Source organism: Vulpes vulpes, chromosome 9 (genome assembly GCF_048418805.1).
Source record: "Vulpes vulpes isolate BD-2025 chromosome 9, VulVul3, whole genome shotgun sequence".
In the NCBI taxonomy this organism is placed as follows: domain Eukaryota; kingdom Metazoa; phylum Chordata; class Mammalia; order Carnivora; family Canidae; genus Vulpes; species Vulpes vulpes.
This window is the reverse complement of record NC_132788.1, coordinates 90664194-90679548: the sequence shown is the minus strand read 5'-3', so window position 1 is coordinate 90679548 and position 15355 is coordinate 90664194. Positions and strand designations below refer to the sequence as shown.

Here is a 15355-nt window from a genome sequence, read left to right as displayed (position 1 = left end):
GGCCGCGCGTGCGCGCTCCGTGCGCCGAGAGCCGGGGAGGGGGGGGCGGCTCCCGCCGGGAGTCGGTCGGGGTGCTCGCGCGCCTGCGCGTGCCTCTGGCTGGAGGAGAACAGGGCCTGCGTGTGGCCGGGCGTGCGTGGGCGCCCGCGGGCGGGTGTGTCTGCGCGCCCTGAGCCCGGGGGGCCGTGGCTGCGGCGCGCCCGGGAGTGCGCGCGCCCGTGTAGGCGCCCCGAGACAGGTGGATTTCGGTGCGGGGGGATTCGCGCGTACCCCCACTTGCGGCCGGGAAGGGGGTTCGCGTGCCGATATGCGCGCGTGCGGTTGGGCCGCATCCCTTTTCCTAGAGAACGTTTTCTGAGCGCCTCCTGCGAAGCACCCACCGGCGCCTGGAGGCTGGCCTGGCCGCAGGCCCTGCCCTGCTGGTGGGAGTCAGACTGACCCGCCTGGTACTTAGCAGACGAACCTGTGGCAGCGAGGGCCCTGCCCCGAGAGCAGGCAGCCACCAGGAGGAGGTGAAGCTTGGTGGAGACCTGGAGATCAGCCTAGTGGAGTGGAGGGGAAAGTTTTCTGAGAAGAGGAAACTACATGTGCAAAGGCCCAGAGGTTGAAGGAGAGCTTGGCCAACGAGGAACTTCCCAACTGCTCATCAACTTCAAGCTCCATACCCAGCCCTTTAGCCTTTTCTGGCAACAGCCCTGCTGTTACTGGCCAATCAACATAATGTATGTATCTTCCAGGCCAAGGTGAGTCAGAGGAACACGTGACCCCAGTCACTCCAATCAGAACCTGTCCCAGACTTTGGCTGGGAAGATTGGGAAGGAGGCCACGTTTTGGGGCTGGGCTTGCTGAGAATTAATGATGGAGTGTGGGGCCTGCCTGGCGTGGGGCTCTAGCTTGAGCTCCCTGCTCACTGTCCCTCTACCCTAACGCTGAGTGAGTAATATTGCACCCTCTGTGTGCCCCAAGCCCTGGATTTCTCATTTCCTGATAGTCCAGCAAATGCAACATTGAAGGAATTTTTCTCCTCTTTTCTTTTCTTTTTTTTTTAAGAGAGGGAGGTGGGGGAGGGTGGGGTAAAGAGGAGAGAGAGAATCTTAAGCAGTTCAATGCCCAGTGCAGAGCCCAAGGCCAGACTTGATTCCACAACTCTGAGATCATGACCTGCGTGGAAATAGAGAGTTGGTCGCTTAACCCACTGAGCCACCCAGGTGGCCCGAAAATTTTTCTTATGTTCCTGTGCACACCCTAAGGACGGGGCCTGTGTGGTGTGCTCACATTGGCCACCCCAGAACTCACAATGGAACATTAAAACTGGCCTCATGGGCTGCCCTTGGGAGAATAGCTCATAGGCACATCCCCAACTCAGCCCTGCCACAGTGCAGATGGGACCAGCCACACAGAGCCAGCAGTTACATCAGCTCTCAGACCTGGCTACCTCCAGGGAGCATTTGGCAATTCCACAGAAGCCTAAGAGCCTCAACTTCTTGGAAATAGGAATTAGCCAAGAAAACAGATTAATGAAAAATGATAATGTTATGTTCCCTGTAGCAATGTCCAGCATGGGATGAACTGTAATTCCTTAACTGTATGGTCTCCCCTGTTGCCTGGCTAACCCCTGCCTGCATCATTCCCTTTGTGTTTATTGTTGCCTGATATATATATTTATAAACTTATTTGTTTATTGTCTTCCCTCTACCAGTAGTTAAGTTGTTGCCCTTGCTTTATCCCCAACACCTAGACAGTGCCCAGCATTGGTAAGTATTCAGTAATATCTGCCAAATAAACGAGTGAACAGTTAGTCTTGGGGCATCCGGCTGGCTCATATAGTAGAGCACAGGACTCTTGATCTCAGGGTCGTGAGTTTGAGCCTCTTGTTGGACCTAGTGTTTACTTAAAAAAAAAAAAAATTAGAGTCTTTATGTTACACCCTTACTATGTACTGGGCACATTGATTTAGTCCTGATGACAACCCTATGAGGTAAGTGTTATTGTCTCTCTCTTACAGTTGAATCTGAGGTTGGGAGAGATGAAGTGATGTGATGCAGGTCACAAGGTAGTGAGTATCCCCAGGAACCTTAGCTACCTTTACTCAAGACAATGGAACAATCAAAGGTTGAGAAATCCTGTTGGGCAGTGGTCCTTGTGCCTTCCATCAGTTGTCTCATACCTCAGTGATGAGAATTTGACCACAGAAGGAAACTCCTTGGGAGACCAGGGTTCAAACCTGGTCCTGCTCAGCTTTACAGCCTGGGATGCAGGCAAGGAGCCCGAGGCCTAGCAGAGTGCCCAGACTCCATCTCTGGCTGAGATCTGGTTTCAGACAGAAAGATGAGAAAGCTGCACACAGCTCCTCACATGAGTCCAGGATGAACACAGTATCCAGGAACAAGTTGGTTGCTCCTTTCTTTCTGATGTTTCTCAACACAGAGTCAGCCACTGAAATTATTAGAATATACTGTTGTTTTCAGGTGGATCAAAGGTTTAAATGTTTTTTTTTTTAAAGTGAACTATAAAAATACTGCAGAAACAAAGGAAAAATTTTGTAGAATCTTGGAGTGAAGGAAGCCTTCTGAGTATGTCACGAAACTCAGCATCCATAAAAGAAAAGAATTGGAAGAAAACTGATAAATTCATTTACATTAAAAATTAAGTCTATATGGAAAAAGCCACCATCAAAGCCAAAACACAACAAACTGCAATTGGCTACAAACAACATATGTGTAACTCACTTCAAATTAAAGAGCTCTGGGGCACCTGTGGCTCAGTCAGTTGGGCGTCTAACTCTTGGTTTTGGCTCAGGTCATGGTCTCAGGGTCAGGGGTCAAGTTCCAAGTTGGGCTCCCCACTCGGGGAGTCTGTTGGGGATTCTCTCTCTGTCTGCCCCTCTCCCCTCTCTCTCCCTCTAAACAAACAAACGAATAAATAATAAATAATAAATAAAATCTTGGGATCCCTGGGTGGCTCAGCAGTTTAGCACCTGCCTTCGGCCCAGGGCATGATCCTGGAGTCCTGGGATCGAGTCCCGCATCGGGCTCCCTGCGTGGAGCCTGCTTCTCCCTCTGCCTGTGTCTCTGCCTCTCTCTGTGTGTCTTTAATAAATAATTAAATAAAATATTTTTTAAAAATCTTAAAAATAAATAAAGAGCTCTCATAACTCAATAAGAAAAAACCCCAATGACTCACTAAGAAACTGGGCAAACTATCCAATACAAATAGGTCTCTCAGAACTATGGAAAATTGGTTATCCTTTCTTACTAAGTGAAAATCAAACTAGATTTACATGTCTTTATAGGGAAAGATTAAAACGTTTAATGAAAAACTGTGATGGTCAAATGATAGGAAAATAGGCTGATGGGAGAGTAAATCGGTGCAACCTTCATGTAGGACAATACAAAATTGTAAATAAGTATGCCCCCCTTTTATGACTTGAGGTGAAATTCACTTAACATGAAATTAACCATTTTAAAGTGATCAAGTCAGTATGTTCACTAGGCTGTGCAACCACCATCTCTAGCTCTAAAACATTGTCATCATTCCAAAAGAAGACTGTTAGCAGTCTTCAGCACATTAAGCAGTTACTCCCCATTCCTCCCTCCTCTAGACCCTGGCAACCACCAGTCTGCTCTGTTCCATGGATTGACCTATTCTGGATATTTCATATGAATGGAAGTATAAAACATGTGACCTTTTTAAAAAAAAAAATTATTTATTTATTTATTCATGAGAGACACAGAGAGAGAGGCAGAGACACAGGCAGAGGGAGAAGCAGGCTCTATGCAGGGAGCCTGATGCGGGACTCAATCCTGGGACGCCAGGATCACGCCATGGGCCAAAGGCAGACACCCAACCGCCGAGCCACCCAGGTGTCCCAACATGTGACCTCTTTATATATGAGTTTTTTTCACTTAGTGTAATGCTTTGGAGGTTCATCCGCATTGTTGCATGTAGCAGTACTTTGTTCTTTTTATGGCTGAATAATATTCCATTGCACGTATATACCACAGTTTGTTGATCTATTCACCCAGACGATGGAAATTTGAGTCGTCTCCACCTTTTGGCTATTGTGAATACTGCAGCCATGAACATCAAATGCCTTTAACCTAACAATTCCATTACTAGGGACTGATCCTACCAATACACCCCCACAAAAAACTAAACAATCTATACGTCTGTCACGGAGCGGCTAGCTATATAAGGTCTGCATTTTTGCGGAGACCACTGTAGCTTTAACAATAAGGCAGCTCTTCAAGGACTAATACTGAAAAGTAGAGAGGTATCTTTTATGAAAATTTCAGGTTTGGGTTTGGCGTAGAGTAGGCTGTATCATTTGTGTAAAGAAAAAGAGGGACGCCTGGGTGGCTCAGTGGTTGAGCGACTGCCTCTGGCTCAGGGTGTGATCCTGGAGTCCGGGGACTGAGTCCCACATCGAGCTCCTTGCATGGAGCCTGCTTCTCCCTCTGCCTGTGTCTCTGCCTCTGTCTCTACGTCTCTCATGAATAAATAAATAAAATCTTAAAAAAAAAAGTTTAAAAAAAAAGAAAGAAAAAGAGAGGAGGAAAGACTTTACATAGACTTAATTTTTAAGTTATTTAAATTGAGATATGTGACATGTCACATTTGTATCAGTTTTAGATATATAACAGTATTTAATATTTATGTATTTTGTGAAATGAGCACAGTAAGTTTAGTTAGCATCCATCACCACAGTTACAATATTTTTCTTGTGATGAGAACTTTTAAAATCTACTCTCTTAGCAGTTTTTAAATGTGCAATACAGCAGTATAACTACAATCACTAAGCTATAGATTACATCCCCAGAACTTACTTATAACTGGAAGTTCATACCTTTTGACCAGCTTCACCCATTTGGCCCACAACCACCCCCCACTTCTGACAACCACTTCTGTCAGTCTCTGTTTCTTTTTTTTTACTTTTTTTTTTTTTTTCAGTCTCTGTTTCTACGATTTGGGATTTGTTTGTTTAAATTCCACATATAAGGGATGCCTGGGTGGCCCAGTGGTTGAGCACCTGCCTTCTGCTCAGGTCGTGATCCTGGGGTCCTAGGGTCAAAGTCCCATATCGGGCTCCCTGCGAGGAGCCTGCTTCCCCCTCTGCCTATGTCTCTGCCTCTCTCTGTGTGTCTCTCATGAATTAAAAAAAAAAAAAAAAAGTATTCCACATATAAGTGAGATCATACAGTGTTCATCTTTCTCTGACTTATTTCATTTAGCATAATGCACTCAAGGTCTATTTGTGTTGTTGCAGATGCAGAGTTTCCTTCTTTTTTATGACTAATATTCCTGTGTATTTGTACACTATATTGTCTTTTTCCATTTGTCAGTGGACACTTTTGTTTTTTCCATATCTTAGCTATTGTGAATAATATTGCAGTGAACATGGGGGTGCACATATTTTCAAGATGTTGATTTCACTTTCTTCAGATAAGTACCTAGAAGTGGAATTGCTAGATCATATGGTAGTTCTATTTTTAATTTTTGAGGAACCTCCATACTGTTTTCCACAATGGCTGCAGCCCATTTATAGACGCACCAACAGTGCATAAGAGTTCCCTTTTCCCCACATCCTTGCCAACACTATTTCTTGTCTCTAGGTAAAACAAAATAAAACAAACAAAAACAACTTATTTTTCTTGAATTTGCACAGAATACATGGCATCCCTGGAAGTGTCTACAAGAAACTGGTAATATTGGGTGTCTCCACAGGGAGAGGAACTGCATGGCCAGGGAGGGGATAGGGTTGTGGGCAGAGACTTGTTACTAAATACACTTTGACACCTTTTGAATTTTGTTTTTTTTTTAAAAAAGATTTTGGTTTTTTATTTTTATTTTTTAAAGTAATCTCTATGCCCAACGTGGGGCTTAAACTCACGACCGTGAGATCAAGTGGCACATATTCTACTGACTAAGCCAGGCTATTCTCATTGTGAGTGAGAAAAATGTAGCATAAAAATATTTTTCTTTAAAAAAAAAAATCTTTCTTTTTTCTAAACTTGTTCCTCCCCACCTTCACATGCTGGCTGAGTTAACTTAGGAGAGGTGTCTGGCCAGGAGTGGGGGCACAAGCTTGGGTTCATTTGAACAGTCAAGGGTGTCACGGGGGGGGGGGGTGAGGAGTTGCATGGCCCCCTGGGAGGGCTCACCCCAGGAGTGAAGAGAGACCTACCCCAAGGAACGTCATCTACAATTTCAGACAACAGAAACGGAAGTGCCTGGAAACTTCTGGAGAAAGAAAAAGGCAAATGGCCAATCCAAAGGCCTGGGAATGAGAGGGGCACTGGATTGCCAAGCAGCAACAGTCAAAAGACAGTGAACAGACAAGTCAGAATTCTGAGCCAAAATATCAGTCAAAAAGCAAGGGCTTTTGCCCTATGTTGGACGTAGAGCTTACTTTAGAAAGGGGGGGGGGTGGCTTTTGAGACCAGTCCTTTCAGACTTGCAAGGACTCAGGGATTTACCTTCCAGTCATCCTTTCTTGGAGAGTTACTAGAGGATGTGCTTCAGCAAAATGAGGTCGAAAACTAAGAGAGTCAGGCTTGGAGTCCAAGCAAGAATAGAGGTTCCCAGGAACCTAGAAGCCAGAGAAGCCTCTGTGGCACTGAACGAACACTCAGGCTGCCTTGGGACAGGGAGGATGGGACTGCCATAGGCTCCATGGCTACTCTGAGCAACAAATCACCTGTGATTCCTTAGGAGCTTCTCTGAATAGACTTTAGAGGACAGGACTCATCCCACCCAGTGGGTTGGAGGAATAGACTGTGTTGTTTTCTCTCATTTTAGACTTTAAAAACCTGAGCCAAAAAAAATAAAAAATAAAAATAAAAACCTGAGCCATTGACTGGTAGGAATGAGGAGGTAACTCCACAGACTGAATTGGGTCTACCCCACCCTGGGTCCCTGATCCATTTCTGTCCCAATGAAAGGGCATAGCTCAGGTGTCTTTTGGGACGCTTTCTCTGACTTTGCCCCCACTGCCTTGCCAGTGGGATCAAGCACCATCCACCAGGACTTCACCGACAGAGCAGGGGAGACCATCTCCATTAGCAGATGGGGCCTGGGGCACACAGTGGGTTCAGTAAGTTATCTTACTGAGCCCAAGCCACTCTGGACTGGAGTCCTCTGAGGGAGGGGACGTGGCACACAGCTTCCTGTCTCAAGAACAGTCCTCCTTGGGCAGGGGGACCTCCTGATGGGGCAAGGCTAGCAGCCCAGAGGGAGTAGGGCCTGGTGAGGAGGCAAAGGTAGGGAATCGTCCTGCAGCTCTCCCTGGGGAGCCTGGGCTGAGGGCCTCAAGGACCTTGAGTTGGCAAGCCTGCCTTTTTGGAGGAGGAAAGGGGAAGAGAAATCCCTTGTGGGGAGTTCTGAGTCAGCTGAACCGTCATAATGGAAACAGCACACCCTGGACATCAAGACACTTCCCCTCTCTGGGGCTCAGAGTCCCCACTTATGAGACAGAAATAACAGTCCTCCAAGGAGTTGGGCGTAAGTGACAGACGGGTGACAGCACTCAGGTGCAGATGGGAAGGAAGACCCTGCTGCTGACCGCCCCCACCCCCACCGTGATCCCTAGTCAGGGGTTAAGAGACTGCGACATCTTCCCTCCAGCCAAGATGAAAGTCTTCTACTTCCCTTAGTTCCAGGTCTGAACTCTGGTTGGAGGCTTTTGGGGACCATGAATTCCTCTGCTCCACCAGCCACGAACACTGCGGAAGACCCTGCTGTGTGCCCAGAGAGGACGTCTTGACTGGAGGGGCGGTGGTTTGGGAGGACGTCTCCGAAGTGGGGAGCAGCCTGTCAGGGTGAGGAAGGCCGGGGTGATCACCGCGCCCCATCTGGGGGCGGAGCGGGGAGAGATGGGGGCCGGAGGCCACCCGAGGGAGCCCTGTGCCCCGGGACTCTTACTCAACGCGCTGGCCCGACACCTCCAAGCACATCCTGTTCCCGCCTCCCCCTTGCGCAAGGCTGGGGCCCGGCGGGAGGAGCCCGAGGCGGCGGCGCGGAACCAGGCTGCAGGCCCCCTGCGCTGCGAACGCCCCGTCACGTCGCCGGGAGGCCAGGGGCGCCCTCTCCCTCGCGAAGCCAGCGCCCGCGCCTGCGGAGCAGCACCCGCCTGCTCGGGCGGCTGTGGGACGCGGCCAACGCCGCTTCGCCTCTCGCGGCCTCGGTTGTCTGGCCTGCGAAGTGGGCCTGCCTACGACCTCGGCTCCTCGCGGTCGTCACGAGGCTCCGCGCGCGCGCACCCCCGCAGGAGGCCGGAGTTTGGGGGCGTCGCCGGCCCCGCCCCGCCCGGCCCCGCCCCCGGCCCCGGCCCCGGCCCCGGCCCCGGCCCCGGCCCCGGCCCGCTTCCTTCTCCCGCCCGGGGCCCCGCGGGCAGCCCCCTGCCGCCGCGCCATGTCCGCCGGCTGGTTCCGGCGCCGCTTCCTGCCAGGGGGTCCGCTCCCCGCGCCGCGGCCGCCCCGACCGCGCGCCAGCCCCGTGCCCTACCGGCGGCCCCGCTTCCTGCGCGGCTCGGGCTCGGGCCCCGGCTCCGCCGACGCCCCGCGCCGCCCCGACGCCCGGCCAGTGCGCAGCCCTGCGCGGGGCCGCGCGCTGCCCTGGAACGCAGGCTACGCCGAGTGAGTGCCCGCCCCGGCCCCCTCCGCGCCCCCCCGGCCCCCTCCCCGCGGCCCCCCGGCCCCCGCCCGGGCCCCCTCCGCGCCCCCCCCGGCCCCCTCCCCGCGCCCCCCCGGCCCCCTCCGCGCCCCCTCGGCCCCCTCCCCGCGCCCCCCCGGCCCCCGCCCGGGCCCCCTCCCCGTGTCCCTCCGGCCCCCTCCGCGCCCCCGGCCCCCGCCCGGGCCCCCTCCCCGCCCCCCCGGACCCCTCCCCGCGCCCCCCCGGCCCTGCTCCGCCACCCCCGCGCTGGGCCGCCCCGGAGAACAGCCTGAGCCAAGCGAGCCCCCCCCCCAGCTCTGTGGCCACCTCCCTCCTGGCCTCCCCGGGGACCCTGGACAGCCCCCCACCTCCCGCCCCTCCAGCCCCGGCCCCACCGCAGTCTCTTCCTTGGGACGCCCGCCGCCCGCGGAGAGGCTTGCGAGCCGGGGACGCCCTGCACCCCTGGGGCTCCCGAGATGAGGCGGGACCGGCTAGAGTTCCAGCCCTGGCGCTGCGGGCCTGGGAGCCCCCCTCAACCGCACCCTGGGTTGTGGCCCGTGTACGGGACAGGGACTCCGGCTGAGGCGGGGTGGAGGACAGGCGAGGGAGCCCCGGGTCTCCCCAGGCAGGAGGTAGGCTCCGGGAGGGGGGCGGTGCTGAGCCCCGAGTTTCGCCTCACCCTGACCTTACTGAACAGTTAGGAGACTTACGCTGTGGCTGTGTCCGAGGCAGCAGGAGGGCTGTTGCCTCCGAGGTAGGGCTCCTCCTCCTGTGTACCGGCTCTGGTCTCTGCCCGTGGGGACGCGGGTGTGTCCCTGAGGGGTCACTGATGCTTACTGGCCTCAGGATCATCAACGCAGAGAAATCGGAGTTCAATGAGGATCAGGCAGCCTGTGGGCAGCTGTGCATACGGAGGTGTGAGTTCGGGGCGGAAGAGGACCAGGAGTGGCTGACCTTGTGCGCAGAGGAGGTGAGTACAGTGGGGCCCGCCCAGGGACCAGGACTTGGACCAGGACTGCAGGTTGAGGTTCTTGCTCTAGAGTCCCACTCTGGGCCAGGGGACAACTGGGGAAGCCGGGCACAGCCTGACACCAAGTCCTTCCTGTACAGTTCCTGACAGGTCATTACTGGGCACTGTTTGATGGGCACGGTGGTCCAGCTGCAGCCATTCTGGCTGCCAACACCCTGCACTCCTGCCTGCGCCGGCAGCTGGAGGCCGTGGTAGAGGGCATGGTGGCCCTTCAGCCCCCCATGCACCTCAGCGGCCGTTGCGTCTGCCCCAGTGACCCCCAGTTTGTGGAAGAAAAGGGCATTAGGGCAGAAGACTTGGTGATCGGGGCTCTGGAGAATGCCTTCCAGGAATGTGTGAGTGTGGCCATTGGCTGGGGAAGGGGCCAGGGACCTGAGAGACCCGGGCTGTGGGGCATCCCTGCACACAGCGGTGGTCTCCTTGGATCTTTGCATTGGGAGGACAAGATGGGGTTGGCTTGTTAGTCGTGGTCATCGTAATCCCTCCCATTTATCTAGTACCTGGTGTGTGCTTGGTGCTTTTACATGCAGCATACCGTGTGCATCCTGCTGGTCCTTGGTGCAGGGCTGCTTTCCCTTCCTCAGTTCTGAACAGCACTTCTCTCCCTTCCAAGGGATACGTCTAGATCCTCCAACCACAGGGATCCCAGAGTCATAGCTAGACTTTGGGTTGGGACTGCCAGGCTTGTTGGTGGGGAAGTGAACTGTAGGGTGGGGACTGGGGACAGAGTGGTATGGTGGGCAGTACAAGCAGCAGCTAAAGTGGCTCGCTTTACCCCAGGATGAGGTGATAGGGCGGGAGCTGGAAGCCTCAGGCCAGGTGGGCGGCTGCACGGCCTTGGTGGCTGTGTTCCTGCAGGGAAAGCTGTATGTGGCCAACGCTGGGGATAGCAGGTAAGAGCTGGAGGGCAGGCGGGCTAGGGCGGGCAGGTGGGCACCAGAGGCAGTGGGGACAGCGAAAGGGGGATGGAAGTGGAAGGATGGAAATGGGGATTGACTGAGTTGCTCATGTACCTGGCATGTCAGGTGTGAGTGGACAGCAGATGTCAGGGAAGGCAGACACCTCAAGGCCAGCCCAAGGGCTGAGCCGTTACTCTGCAGGGCATAGGTAGTCGTGGGGGGCTTTGAGCGAGGACTGGCATAGGCAGACCTGGTCCCTGGTGGCTGGAGGAGGGGCCGACAGGAGGGAGGCCATGAGCCAGGGTTGAGTCTGCCCCACAGACCTCTCCTCCCTCTCTTCCCCAACCCCATCCAGGGCCATATTGGTACGGAAAGATGAGGTGCGGCCCCTGAGTTCCGAGTTCACCCCAGAGACTGAGCGGCAGCGGATCCAGCAGCTGGTAGGTGCCTTTGGCAGAGGGAGGCTGTGGAGCCCTTGTGAGTCCAGGGCAACCAGAGGCCACCTGAGAGAGTCTGATCTGAGCATGACCTCCCTACCCCAGGCCTTTGTCTACCCTGAGCTTCTGGCTGGTGAGTTCACCCGGCTGGAGTTCCCCCGGCGACTGAAGGGGGATGACTTGGGGCAGAAAGTTTTGTTCCGGGACCACCACATGAGAGGCTGGTGAGCGACGTGGGGTAGGGAGACAGGGGGGAGCACCCTGGTGTCCAGGCCCCATGTGTGGCCTTGGGGCAGTCCTCTTCCACCGGGGTGGGGCAGGGAGACAAGGGGGTGGGCAGGGCCTGGGTTGATACTGGGTCTGCTCGTGGTAGGAGCTACAAGTGCGTGGAGAAGTCGGATCTCAAGTACCCACTGATCCATGGGCAGGGTAGGCAGGTCAGTGACTGGCCCTTTCTAAGAACCCCTCTTAACTAGCCCCCTGCGGAGGTGGGAACTCCTTTGTTCCTTGTTGGGGGCTGTAGCTGGGGTCAGGGATCCTGCTTCAAGGCTACGGGATGTCTATCCCTCCGCCCAGGGCACCTGAGGACCACAGTTCTCTTCTTCGTACTTTATTTGCATATTTGCTGGGACGGTTTGTGGTCACCTCATGTTTTCCTTGTTCCCAGGCTCGGTTACTGGGAACACTAGCCGTCTCCCGGGGCCTGGGAGACCATCAGCTCAGAGTCCTGGACACAAACATTCAGCTCAAGCCCTTCTTGCTCTCTGTCCCCCAGGTGAGCAGGCGGCAGCCCACACCAGCTTTCGTCTGCCCAGAAAGGCTGATGATGAGGCTGGCAGGAGCTGGGGGGGGGAGGGGGGGAGTGTGAGGGATCCTCAGGCTTAACTTGCAGGTGACTGTACTGGATGTGGACCAGCTGGAGCTGCAGGAGGAGGATGTGGTTGTCATGGCAACTGACGGGCTCTGGGATGTCCTGTCCAATGAGCAGGTGGCACGGCTAGTACGGAGCTTCCTCCCTGGCAACCAAGAGGACCCACACAGGTACTGTAGCTTCTGGGGAACTGCCTGGTGCCAGCAGCAACACCAGGAAGTAGTTATGGCTGAGAAGACAGCGCTGATGATGAGCCCAGCTCAGGGCAGGTGGTCAGAGTGGGGCTGTCTCAAGCTTCTCTGGGGGGTGACTGTGGGCCTTCAAAATCTCTGGGTTTGGAAATCCCCACAGTCCAACCTGTGGCCCTGCCATGCTAGTAACTTGCCCGGGTCCACAGCTGGACTACAGCGAGTCCCCGCATGTCCAGCCCTGCACAGCAAGTTCTCCCTGAGGGCTGCCTTGCCTCTTTCTCTGGCTCCAAAGTGCATCTGTAGGATGATCCCCACAGGTTCTCGGAGCTGGCCAAAATGCTGATACACAGCACACAAGGGAAGGACGACGGTCCCACAGGGGAAGGGCAGGTGTCCTACGACGACATCTCGGTGTTCGTGATTCCTTTGCACAGCCAGGGCCAAAGGAGCAGTGGCCACTGAGGATTCAGACACCATATCCCAGAACCACTCTGGGGCCGGGTGTAGTCCCCATCCCCCCACCATGGCCAACAGCAGGCTTACCTGCCTTGCCCTGCCCCAGACACAATGGGTTGACCCCACCCCCATCCCCAGCCCATTTCAAAGAGAGCATTTATATGGGGCAGTCAAAGCTGGAAGAGTATGGAGAGAGTGCTGCTCCCCAGCTCCCCCCTTTGACAGGCAGGGCAAAAGTGCAAAATCAGTAACACCCCTTTACAGTATAGGAAACCCAAGTGGGGTTCCTCTGACAGGGTCTCAGCAGCCCAGTATTATTCCCAGATGGGCACAGCCAGACTAAGGGCATTGGTCAAGATTGCCAGGAGGGGCAGTAAAACCTGTTTGGATCCAGGTCTCCAACCCATGAATGTTAGGGTATTTACTCAATAACCCCCAAAGCCCATGCAGGGTGCCTTATGGAAAGCTGTGGGTAGCCTATCTGCTGAACAGCCATCTTGTATAGCCCCCTTGGGAGAGACTGGACCAGGTTCCTGCCTTACCTCCTTCTGCCACTGGAGGTGAGGCACAGGCCCTGGGGCTAAAGTTGGGCACAACAGAAAGCAGCAAGAGGAGCCCCAGAGTTTGCTGAGCAGGGAATGTCCTCTGACCACTCCTCCCTGGCCCCAGCCCTGCCGTAGGCTAATGTCCCAACAATGCCTTTGGTTTTGTTGCTCCCCATCACCTATTATTAAATGTTTGTGTGCTGAATGGCCCTTGTGAACCATGAACTGCTGTAAAGCTTAGCATTATAGTACACTTTTTGCTCTTGTTTCTTTCCAAAGAATTGGCCTTCCCTCTGCCTTTCAAGTTTGCCTATAGTCAGGACTGCATTTTCTCAGTGAGCCTCCCTAGTTCCCAGCGTGGGGTGAGCCCCAGTGAGGGAACTGTGGTCCAGGGAACAGAAAAGTCTCTACCACCATCTGTGAGCTCTGGGCTTGATGTACCAGGAGTGCCTTTAACTTGGATTTGAATGCCAATTTCAATAAAGCAAGAATTAGCTGGAGACAAGTCACTCAGGGTTCCAGGGCTTGTTTGATGAGCAGCTTAGTTCTTACCTTCCCCACAAGACTATTAATACCTAGGACTTGCCAAGGCCCGGGTGCTCGGAAGCATTTGTTGAATTACAAGGTGACCACCTTTATGACCTCGGCCTCACACTCCTTCTTTAGTTTACAATTGAGATAAATTCTAACCAGGCAACTCACAACCTAGATGGGCCAGGAGGAACATGAGCAAAGAGGCACCAGAATTGATGGTAAAATTTGTGTCTGGATTATTGGGGAGGCTCTCAGGCCCCCTTTCCTGCCCATTAACTCAATTTATTTAATTTTCCCACTTTATTTTTTTAAAGTAAGTTCTGTGCCCAATGTGGAGCTTGAATTCACGACCCTGAGCTCGAGAGACACATGCTCTAGTGACTTATTTAAGCAGGCAGGCCCCCCTAATGAACTCATTTTAGACTCCATTTCCTATATTCTCCAGGGAAGGGATAGGGAAAACTACCAAATTTCTTGTTTTTCACAGTCCTGTCCCACAGCCCAGCTACTTCTGGGCCTCTCATCTGTCCACAGCAAAGTCATGACAAACTGGTGGCCCCAGAAGCACCGGCAGCCTCTCCAGCCTGCTCTATTTAGATGGCTGGTAAATGCAGGAGTGTGCCTTACGACCTGTGCACTCTTACTTCCTCTGTCTGCAGCAACCACCCCTATCCCCCAGCAGTGTGGGCAGCATCCTGTGCCTGTCTCTCATGTCAGCTGCTAAGGAAGCTCACCCCAACAGCCTGATGACTTAGCTTCTGACCCAGCCCACTGCCTGCTCTTGCTCCTCACACAAGGCCGAAGCCCAGGGAGTGGGCACAGCAGGTCTCTCCAGTGCAATCCCGCCAAATTGACAGGAGTGACTGCTGCAGGGTCAGCCACCCTGATCTGTGTGTTCATGGATCTTAGCAGAGCCAAATGCAGCAGCTTTCCCACCAGACTGTGGGCGGGGGGCTCTTTCTCCTTGACTGATCTGTTCTGCCAGGAGAACCTATGCATGGCCTCTTGCTCACAAGCTGGGATGTTCCCTCTGCGGCTCTTCATATGCTTTGACCAACCTCCAATGACTATGGGCAAAGTGGCAGGCGGTCTTCTCTGGTTCAGAGAGGAGCAGGAAGAGGTAGGCAGCAGGTCCTGCAGCTCTGATCATCCTGAGTTAGTGCACACATTCGAGGAGTTGCCAACTCACAAGCCAGGCAATGGGTTATCAAGCTATGGGGCAGGCCCTCTGCCAGAACTGGTACAGGAGCCTAAAAGAAGCAGCCCCATTATCTTTGCCCCATAGAAGCCAGGGCCACTGTAGCAGGGCAAACTATTCCAGCTAGAAGCTGCCGATCTGATCAAGGGTTGAGGTAACAAGGGGGCATGAAAGGCAGCCTGAGGTATGTGCCAGCGTCTGAAATGCTATTTCAATGCTGTCTCAGGTTGGGTCTTCCCACTCACTCATTTCTGGCCCCGTGGCTGCTATTAGAGCCTGTGGTTGAGACCACCCAGGCTGCTATGCGTTGTTTGGGTCTAGGGTTTTTTCCCACCAGCCAGGCCACAGGCCTTGGTCACCGGGAACAGGCAGGGGCAGTCCCAGGGAGTCCAACAATCCATCCACACAGCATTATGAGTCCCAGGGTGAGTCAAGAGGACTAACAGGAGACAACCCACTCCTCCCTCCCAACTCTAGGAACCATGCAAACCATGCTATGGAAACTCAACAACGGAGAGGCTACAGCCATAAAACTTTAAGACTGG

The 15355-nt window shown here is 53.8% G+C and overlaps 1 protein-coding gene across 7 annotated transcripts; it reads left to right on the top strand.

The window, feature by feature from the left end:
* The first annotated feature begins 48 nt into the window (after nucleotides 1-48).
* On the top strand, nucleotides 49-13587 carry PPM1M (protein phosphatase, Mg2+/Mn2+ dependent 1M). Of its 7 annotated transcripts, XM_072720806.1 has the most exons (12): nucleotides 7387-7500; nucleotides 7713-7817; nucleotides 9347-9403; nucleotides 9496-9619; nucleotides 9760-10014; nucleotides 10460-10572; nucleotides 10934-11018; nucleotides 11121-11239; nucleotides 11389-11452; nucleotides 11683-11790; nucleotides 11908-12056; nucleotides 12395-13283. In XM_072720806.1, exons 5-12 carry the CDS (start codon nucleotides 9880-9882, stop codon nucleotides 12537-12539), a joined length of 918 nt encoding a protein of 305 aa, XP_072576907.1. In that variant the 5' UTR covers nucleotides 7387-7500; nucleotides 7713-7817; nucleotides 9347-9403; nucleotides 9496-9619; nucleotides 9760-9879; the 3' UTR covers nucleotides 12540-13283. The 7 variants fall into 7 exon arrangements, with proteins under 7 accessions (XP_025842611.1, XP_025842615.1, XP_072576902.1 ...); XM_025986826.2 differs by lacking the exons at nucleotides 7387-7500; nucleotides 9347-9403 and adding an exon at nucleotides 49-743 and having other exon boundaries at nucleotides 7653-7817; nucleotides 12395-13587; XM_025986830.2 differs by lacking the exons at nucleotides 7387-7500; nucleotides 9347-9403 and adding an exon at nucleotides 101-743 and having other exon boundaries at nucleotides 7653-7817; nucleotides 11932-12056.
* The last annotated feature ends 1768 nt before the right edge of the window (nucleotides 13588-15355 follow it).